Source organism: Spinacia oleracea, chromosome 3 (genome assembly GCF_020520425.1).
Source record: "Spinacia oleracea cultivar Varoflay chromosome 3, BTI_SOV_V1, whole genome shotgun sequence".
NCBI lineage: Eukaryota > Viridiplantae > Streptophyta > Magnoliopsida > Caryophyllales > Amaranthaceae > Spinacia > Spinacia oleracea.
In genome coordinates, this window is record NC_079489.1 from 39,196,948 (window position 1) to 39,206,570 (window position 9,623).

At 37.9% G+C, this 9,623-nt stretch overlaps 2 protein-coding genes across 3 annotated transcripts; both read left to right on the top strand.

Annotated features, from left to right (window-relative positions):
* Positions 1-223: 223 nt before the first annotated feature.
* LOC110785102 (non-structural maintenance of chromosomes element 4 homolog A) lies at positions 224-6,796 on the top strand. 2 transcript variants are annotated; one of them, XM_021989544.2, is made up of 7 exons: positions 224-745; positions 867-932; positions 4,819-5,071; positions 5,164-5,254; positions 5,398-5,608; positions 5,705-5,796; positions 6,382-6,796. In XM_021989544.2, the coding sequence occupies exons 1-7, from the start codon at positions 493-495 to the stop codon at positions 6,640-6,642; spliced, it is 1,227 nt and encodes a 408-aa protein (XP_021845236.1). In that variant the 5' UTR covers positions 224-492; the 3' UTR covers positions 6,643-6,796. The 2 variants fall into 2 exon arrangements, with proteins under 2 accessions (XP_021845236.1, XP_056696183.1); XM_056840205.1 differs by having other exon boundaries at positions 605-745; positions 832-932.
* Positions 6,797-8,107: 1,311 nt separating this feature from the next.
* Positions 8,108-8,602, top strand: LOC110785085 (uncharacterized). Its single transcript, XM_021989533.1, has one exon. The coding sequence runs from the start codon at positions 8,108-8,110 to the stop codon at positions 8,600-8,602; it is 495 nt and encodes a 164-aa protein (XP_021845225.1).
* The last annotated feature ends 1,021 nt before the right edge of the window (positions 8,603-9,623 follow it).

Consider the following 9,623-nt stretch of genomic DNA (forward strand, 5'->3'; position numbering starts at 1 on the left):
ATGTTCATTTAAAAACAGGGTGCACAGTGAACATTGTGTACCCGGGTGCATTAACCATAATTTGATCGCCCGGGTCACAAACTAGTTTATTAATACAAGGCATTAAGCTTTTCCCTCAAAAAAAAAAAAAATTATAAAATCTTACCCTACACGACTTCTTTTTTTTTTAACTTATAGAGGAAGCTAGATTTTGCTCATATAAATCAATCCAGAATTTTCGTGTGCGTGAAAATATTTCAATTTCACAACACCAGAGAGGGAGAGTGCGGGAAAACCCCCGTCCCTTCGAAATTTCGAATCCGCTCCCCCACCTCCCCGGCCCCTCTCCGTAAATTTCCGACATTTCGATTAGCTACAAATTATTTTCACAATTCTAATTTATTATTAATTCTTCGTATTTCCTACTTTCAGTTCATCCAATTTAGGGTTCCATCCTGTTCAATTTTGGCGAGTTCCTGAATTCAATATCCGAATTCTAGGGTTTTAGCGACAATGGGGAAAGTGAAGAGAGAGAAAGGCACCACTAGTGCTGTAGTTAGAGAATTGAGGGGTAGGAAAACTGGCGCCGTTTCTACTTCCGGTGATTCCGCCGCTGAACATCAGAATCAGCCGCTGCAGCGGAAGTCACGGCCACCGCCGTCGCAGAAGAATGGTAGTGGAGGAGAAGAAGAGGAGGAAGAAGATGAAGTTGTTGTAAGGAGAAATCTCCGTTCGAAATATCTCGCCGTCAAAAATTTACTCTCCGGTTATTTCCTTTATCTTTTTCCCTATGATTTTTTTGCGATTGTATTGATGTTTATTGATTGATTGTTGTTGTTGTTGTTGTTGTAGTTACGCCCAACTAACGAGGTTAATGGAATATGCAGGTGGAGCGGCTGATTCCGATAAGTTCAAGGCTATGATTGATGAAGTTGAGAGTTTGCATAAGAAAGGTTATTCTTTGCTTTTAATATTTAACTTCCTTTTTAAGCTTTGTCAATTGTAATTCCTACAAAATCATGGATTTGGCTTAAATATGGTATATGGTATGTGTATAATTGTCAAGGCAGCTTAATTGCTGAGTTTTTAGTTCAATATATGAGGTTCTCAAATGCTGATATATTTCTGGAACATGCATTTGAATTCTTGATAACAATTGAGGACAGATGGGTTCTTTAATTATAACGTACGCATGATGGAATTTACAAATGAAGGAGATAAGAAGATTTGTAATGTAATTAAGGATGGGTCATGGGTGTCATCAGGTCTGTTATACGAAGTCCAAGATGGAAAACAAATTATTGGCTATCCATCCAATTTGGTGTATGTTTGGTTGATTGAGGTTAGTAAGTGAATTGGTGTAGCCAAAACTCAGGATGTAGTTCTTTTGCTTTTTGCTACCTCTTACATTCGATGTAATTCGCATAATTGGTTCTAGTTTTAGACTTTTGAGAAGGAATAGCAGTAAATAAGTTAGAATATGGATGGATTTATGATGATGTGCAGCTAATGAAATACATCCTGGATTCAAAATATGACAATAGTAATTCTGCAGTTCTGCTGCTGGCTGTATGCTACTATGCTAAACTGTGTTGGACTAGTGGTTAACTCAGTCAGTTATGATATAAAAAAATCAATACTTTCAACTTGATGATATAACTCTTTGACTGAGATTTTGGGTTAATTTTGAGCTGTAGGTTATTTCAGGCTTGTTAGAAAGAAATAGTCCTAAAAAGTTATAACACTGCTTGTGGGGTGTTGTTTTGAGTTTGGGGTAAACACCTACTCTGTAATCAGTTAATGAGAATCCATGAAAAGATCAGTATGTAGTTTAGAGAACGGCAATTTATAGAAATATAAAATTATGTCAAAAGCTTAGTACCTATATACGGAGAAAATGAAAGCACAAAGGGCTTTACAAGAGGCAGGGATTACCAATTTACTTTTTTTCTGTTATGAAAAAGAAATAGGTAGGGATTACCACGCCAGGCAGCCAAATTTCTCTTTTGTTCTCTTTAAAGCTCCCGGTAGGGTGTAAGTTTTCATGGAAAATGATTTTACCATTTTCAATCATTTTACGTTGTTTGGTTTAGGGGATGGAAAATACTACCCATTACTCCCTCAAAGCTGGAAAAATCTTTTCCATTTGAAAGGGAGGGAAACCAAATTTTCACCTTTCCTCCTTACCTCCCAATCCTTTCTTTCTCTCAATCTTCACCATCTTCTTCCATTTTCTATTAAGGAACCAAACAAAAGAAAACAAGTTTGAATTGTGTTTTCCATGGAAAATCATTTTACAATGGAAACGTTTTACTACCAAACCAAATGGAGTCGTTAAGTATTTCTCTTTTACCTGTTCGAAACCTAAGTATGAAATCAAGGGACTTTTTTTTGTAAGATGGATAAACTTTGGAATCTCGGGGTTTTAGGCTGAGTAGAAACAAGACCAATGTTACATGGAACGCGGGACGTTTTGGAACGTGGTACGGGAACGGGAACGCGGAACGCCACCTCTAGAGTTCCCGGAACGTTGGGTTAAATTTGTTTTATTTTTTTGGATTTTAAGTTTTAGAATCAGTAAAAATAAAACCATAAAATAAAATAAATAACTGTCATGTAATTATTTGATAAGGACAAAACAACTAGCTTCCCTAAAAAAGACTCGTAAGTGGCTAACACTAACAGTTGTCCTTTGAAAAATAAATAAAGAAGTCTATCAGTCTATCACCTCTGAAATAGAACAAAACAGCTGGCATATAATAAATAAATGAACAAGTAAAAAGTAAAAGTTAATAAAAGGGAAAGGTCCTTGGAATCTCCGTCCTTTTTCCATCTTCTTCATTCAGTATGTCTTCTACTCTTCTTCCTTCATCTTCTCTACCGCCATTATTAACAAAAAAGCAAGCAATATTCTTCTTCCTTCGCCATTATTCAATGGGCCATAACTGCATCAAAGTACTTCAAGTGCATAGCTAGGCTTTCAATTCCGGTGCGTCACCTCCGGCGATCCAGACGAACAACAGCGAACCGGGTACGCACGAACCCGGTTCGCGGTTCGAGGCCACGTACCACGAACCTAGTAACACTGAACAAGACGAAATATATGGAGTGTAAGTTTAGTGGAGTCCAAGACAGGGGCAATTACCTAAGATGGGAAAATTGTCCAAGACTCTGAAATATTCCGTTACATATGATCTATTATCCAAAAGGATAGAGAAATGGATAGCGATGTGGCTCATAGAATCAAAGCAGGTTGGTTGAAGTGGAAAGGTGCCACAGGGATGTCCCAAAGATTGAAGGAAAATTTTTACCGCACGACAATTCGATCGGCTTTGTTATACGGCACGGAATGCTGGGCAGTGAAACATTGTCACGTGCATAAGATGAATGTGGCGGAGATGCGCATGTTACGTTGGATGTGTGGGCATACAAGAAATGATCGTTTGCGGAATGAGATTATTAGGAAGAAAGTAGGGGTTGCACCGATTGAGTTTAAGATGATGAAAAATCGTTTAAGATGGTTGGACATGTAAGCAGAAGATTAAGTGATTCCCCGGTTAGGAGGATAGAAGGGTGGCAAAGTGATAGAATTGCAAGGGGTAGGGGAAGACCTAAGAAAACTTGGAGGAAGGTGATTGAGCACGATATGAGCTTTATTGGGATTGGGTAAAATATAGCGTTTGATAGCACAGAGTGGAGGGAGAGAATATACATTGATAACTTCATTTGACTTATACAGTTTCCATTTTTCTGTTTCTTTTTTTTTTCTTTTTTTTATTGTCTTATTTTTTAGGACAAATTGTATTTTACCTCCTATAAAAATCGAAAATTTATTTTTTTCCACCTAAATGACTAAAACTTTATTTTACCACCTACAAAAAAATTAAAACTTGTTTTTTACCGCCTGAAAACGAAAAAGTAGATGAAACCTTTATGTATGGTTACCTAATTCAATTTCCATCCAATTTTTTACACCCTTTTGTGATTTTTTTTTAACTCTTTCACTCTTCTCTCTTTATTTTCATTAAATTTTGTTAATTTTATGAATTAATGGTGGTGAAAAATTATGTGAATTCATGGAATATAAGAAAGTGGGGAGAAGAGAAAAGAGTTAAATACATGAAATCGTGGTAGAAGAGAATATATCATAAATATTGCCGTTATTATGGGCCCCACATAATATTTTCATCTACTTTTCTATTTTTCAGGTGGTAAAATACAAGTTTTAAAAATTCTTTAGGTGGTAAAATACAAGTTTTAATTTTTTAGGTGGTAAAAAATAATTTTTTGAGTTTTTTAGGTGGTAAAATACAATTAATCCTATTTTTTATTTTTTTAAATTCTTTTAATTTTTTTAAATTTTACATGCTATTTTGAAATGTACTTATTTTACTTATTCATTTATTTTAAACTTTACTTATTTTTTATTATCTCTTATAATATTTTTTTTCTGTAATATATATATACATTTTCTCTTATCTTACTTTCATTAATTTCACTTTCTCCTCCATGTTTTTATTTTTTAACTTCCCGCTCCTTTCTGGTTTGATTGGTGACAATGACGATGTCCTACGACGATTCATGTTAGCCGACCCCAAAACATTTTGGGACTAAGGCTTTGTTGTTGTTGTTATATGGATAAACTCTTCTAATGTCAGGCAATCGGCAATAGTAATTCATTATTAGCTGATCACTTCCGCTTATCTTAATTTTTATGCAGTTCCTAAAAATTTAGGATTCGAGTCTCATAGCAAGAAATAAGTAAAAAGTAATTCTTAGAATGATAGGTTATGTACTAATCTTCATTCACTTTTTATATTTTCTTTTTCTTGATATCAGTTCGGAAGCCTCGTGAGCAAGTAGCTGATGCAGAGGCTTTGTTTGACATTACAAGCAGTTTCGTGAAATCTGTTAAGGCACAAAAAAATGAGGGAGTGACCCCATCAGATTTTGTGTCTTGCTTGCTTAAGGATTATGGTCGGCAAGGTAGAGCTACCAGCAGTATAGATGATTCTGGGAACTCCATAATATGGAAAGACATTGGGCTTGCAGTTTCTCATATCTTCAGAAAAGGCACAGGATGTTCTACCATGTTAGTTACTAGTTGCAAACCTTATTATCTATTTGAGCTTATTCATTGGCTTGATTTGCTTTATTTCACTTTTGACTGTGTTTATTTTGCAGGCTAGGGCCTATGAGTTCCGAACTAAAGCGAAGGAAGACTGTAGTTCGGAAAAAACATGTCAAACCAACTGATACTTCACGGCCTGAAGAGGTAGAGTTCCTTATTTGGTTATTTGACTTTTGTAACTCTTGCTTGGTAGAGAAAACAATTTGATTGATTGTTCCTTGCTGAAAGATATTATTGCAATATGTTTCACATGTTATTCAGTCTATGTCTGTTTGGTTGTATTGCAGCTCGATAACACTACGGAAGAGAAAACTGACACGGACAAGAATATGTCAATAATGTTTGGCATTTTGAGGAAAGACCGAAGGGTCAGACTGGAAAATCTAATTTTGGACAGAAGTTCTTTTGCACAGACAGTAGAGAACTTATTTGCTTTGTCATTTCTAGTGAAAGATGGAAGAGCTGAAATTACTGCGAACAAGAATGGCCATTTTGTTTGTAAGAGAATCTGCTGATAAACTTATTTTTATTTATGCACAAACATTCTCCTTGATGCACTCGTAGGCTAATGTGCTGTTTCTTGCCTATTGGCAGGCCCTAGGAATGCTCCATCTGCTGAAGCAGTCACATCAGGCAAAGTTTCATACAGTCACTTTGTCTTCAGACTTGACTTCAAGGATTGGAAGGTAAATCTGCAGTTCGAACCCTATCCAGCTGCATAATTACATTGTCGGTCTTTATTATCGTTTGAATCTTATGAAAGTAGCCTGCTCAACTAGGAACACAAGTTGAGTTTCTAAGTTTTCTTAAGCTGTGTCTAGGCCCTATAGTCTCCAATCACCTAAGATTGCTTTTTGTTAGTTTCATCTAATTTGCGTTATGATTTAGTGTGATGACTTCTATAACAGACACGTAACTTTTATCTTCTTAAAGTAAGCTTATGCAGCTCAACCTTTTTCCTACAAAAATGATGGTGCTTCCTTTATTATTTTTAATCCGGGATTAGAATTTCCCAAGGCATAGTTGGCTTGAAAACCAAGGATTCAAGTTCATGCATTCATTAACTTATTTAGAGATATATTCACCATATATCTCTGAATAAGTTTTTAAAAACTGGTCTTTAGTTCAGAATTGCAAAACAATTTCTACATATGTATTTGACAATAATGCATTAATGCCCATTAGATGCAGTAGCATGCTTGTTACTCTGTTGAGTGGTTGCTTCAAGGATGTGCTATAATATGCTTCATATTATTTGTTTGATTTCACAGTTGATGTTGGATTCTGTTGGAGAAGGCGAGGAGCTGATGCCACACAGGGTTCCAGCAGAAACATCTGCTCATTCAGAGTTACCAACAGAACCAGAAAACATAGTTCATGAAAAAGCTGCTACAACGACTCCAATAAGAAAATTATCAAGAAATCGAGGTCTAGTTCTACAGGAACAGACCGTTGTTGAAGGCTCACCAGAGAGTGATGAAAATGAATCAAGATCTGCTTGTATCAGAAGGGGAAAGCGCAAATTAATATGAGCTTGTGGATGAATTGTACAGCATCTTGATCTTAGGCTTAGGCATTCTCATATAGCAGATATTAGGATGTTCATAATTTTTGTTTAGTTTCATCTAATGCTTCTGATTTTGGAAGACTTAACTTGTGTATTCTAGTAATCTAGTTGTTTCTTGAGTTGGTTGTTTACCTTACAGCTAGACCTGTCAAAAATCGACCCGATCCGAAAATCGACCCGAACCCGATCCGAAAATACTGGGTCCTGAACAAGATTTTGTGACCCGTAACCCGATTTTATCCGAACCCGAGCAACCCGAAAAGTAATGGAACCCGACCGAACCCATTTTGGACCCGACCGATTGAAAATCGTTGTATTTATAGTAATAAATGCGATTATGAGAAAATTTAAACATAATAAACACGTTGTTTTTACTATTATTGTGTGTAATATGATTTTAATTTGAACTATACGCCATTTTATGGTTGAATTTGACTAAATATAAACTTATGTAGGAAAATTTGTTAATTTGTGCCCATATTTTGTATATTTATCACCTAAATTAATGAAAATATAATGTGCGTTTTAAAATCTCTCAACCCGTTGGGTCGACCCGAACCCGAAAGTTCTGGGTCTTGAACAAGCATTTGTAAACCCGAACCCGAAAGTGACCGACCCGATCTAACCCGAACCCGAAAATAATTTTTTACAACCCGACCCGACCGACCCGTTTGACAGGTCTACTTACAGCCCTACAAGACTCAAATCAGTTTGTCTTGTTCTTTATCGTCTTGGAGATTTGAACTATGTTTATCTTCAACTATGCACATTTAGAGCTGTCAAAAATTGATCCGACCAGAAAAGTGACTCGAACCCGACCCGAAAATACTGGGTGCTGAACAAGATTTTGTGACCAGTAACCTGATTTTATTTGAACCTGAGCAACCCGAAAAGGAATGGGTCAAAACCCGACCAAACTCGTTTTGGACCCGACCGATTGAAAATCATTGTATTTATAGTAATAAATGAGATTATGAGAAAATTTTTAAGCATATAGTGTCGCGAAAGCGGCATTCACTTGTGAGTGTCGTGTATGCGGCATTTACTGTCGGTCCCAAGCCCGGATAAAGGAGGAGGGTGAGGTAGGTTGGTGGCGGCCAACAGTAAAACTAAGCCACATATCATGACATGAATCGGCAATGCAATATCGTGGGGGCGTCCCCTTCTCAGCGACGCGCTACGCCTCTTAAGCCCGGGTGTAGTGAAAAATATGTGAGGGTTGGTAGGACGTCGCCCAGAAGCGGCGCGCCACCCCTACACCTGGGGGTGGTGTCACATATGCAAGGGTGCGCTACACTTCCTAGGCCCGAGTGTAGTGGAAAATATGCAAGGTTGCTAGGCCGTCGCCCGGAAGCGACGCGCCACCCGATGGTGGTGATAATTATCCAAGGTTTCATGGTAAGGGCAGGGGTAAAGGTAAGGGTAGTAGGATGCGTTTTGGGACTTGGAACATTGGCTCTTTGACAGGGAGATTAGTCGAAGTAGTAGAGGCTATGAAAAGGAGGAGAATTAACATATTATGTTTGCAGGAGACTAAGTGGGTTGGAAACAAGGCAAGAGAAATAGCTCCATGGGATTATAAGATTTGGTATTCGGGAAAAACTAGGGGTAGGAATGGGGTAGGTATCCTTATTGACAGAGATTATATTGATGATGTAGTGGACGTGTCCCGAAAGAGGGATCGAATTATGAGTATTAAGCTTGTGTTAGGGGATGAAGTTGTAACTATTGTGAGTGCCTATGCACCACAAGCAGGACTAGATGCATCAACTAGACAAGAATTTTGGGAGGATTTAGAAGAAGTGGTGCAACGTGTCCCTATAAGTGAGAATCTGGTCATTGGTGGGGGTCTCAACGGACATGTAGGCTCGAGTCGCGATGGATTTGAAAGCATTCATGGTGGTTTTGGGTGGGGAGCGAAATGAAGCGGGAAATGCTATTTTGGATTTTGCATTGGCATATGACTTGGGAATAATGAACACTTGGTTTGTGAAAAGAGAATCTCACCTAGTAACCTATAGGAGTGAAGATAATGCGAGTCAGATTGACTTCTTTTTAGTAAGGAACGCTTTGAGACAGTGCTACACCAATTGTAAGGTGATTCCGGGTGAGAGTACAACAACCTAACATAGACTTGTTGTACTTGATTTTCGAGGTAGAAGTTATATAACAAGGAGAAGACCACTAGTGGAGCCTAGGATCAAGTGGTGGAAACTTCAAGGGGAGCAACAACTAAAATTCGTGGAAAAGGTGGAAAGTGAAGGTATTTGGGCCCGGGATATGGATTTGCATATAGACTCATTATGGACAAGAATGGAGCACACCATAAAGGGAGTGGCGAAAGAGGTCCTAGGGGAATCTAAAGGAATCATGCCACCAAGTAAGGACACATCTTGGTGGAACGAAGTTGTGCAACAAGCTATAAAGAGCAAACGAGAATGCTATAAAGAGTTGGGAAAATGTAGAAGTGATGAGAACTACGAGAAGTACAAGGAGGCTAAAAGGAAAGCAAAGAAGGTCGTAAGAGAGGCTAGTGCAAAGGTGAATCAGGATCTTTACGCAAGATTGGATACAAAGGAATGTGAAAAAGACATCTATAGACTTGCTCGAATGAGAGATAAAAAGACGCGAGACATCGGGAGGATTAAATGTGTGAAAGATGTTGATAAAAAAGTTTTGGTGGGAGATAAGGAAATCAAGGATAAATGGAGGTTCTACTTTGATAGCTTGTTCAACGGGGATCAAGGGCGCGATATTGGGGATACAAATATCCCTAGGGATATGGTTAACCTAGACTTTATTCGAAGAATTCAAAAGAGAGAAGTCGAAATGGCACTGAAAAAGATGAGACGCAAGAGGGCAGTGGGGCCCGATGGTATACCTATCGAAGTCTGGAGATGCTTGGGAGAGAGAGGGGTTGTATGGCTAACAACTCTTTTCAACAAG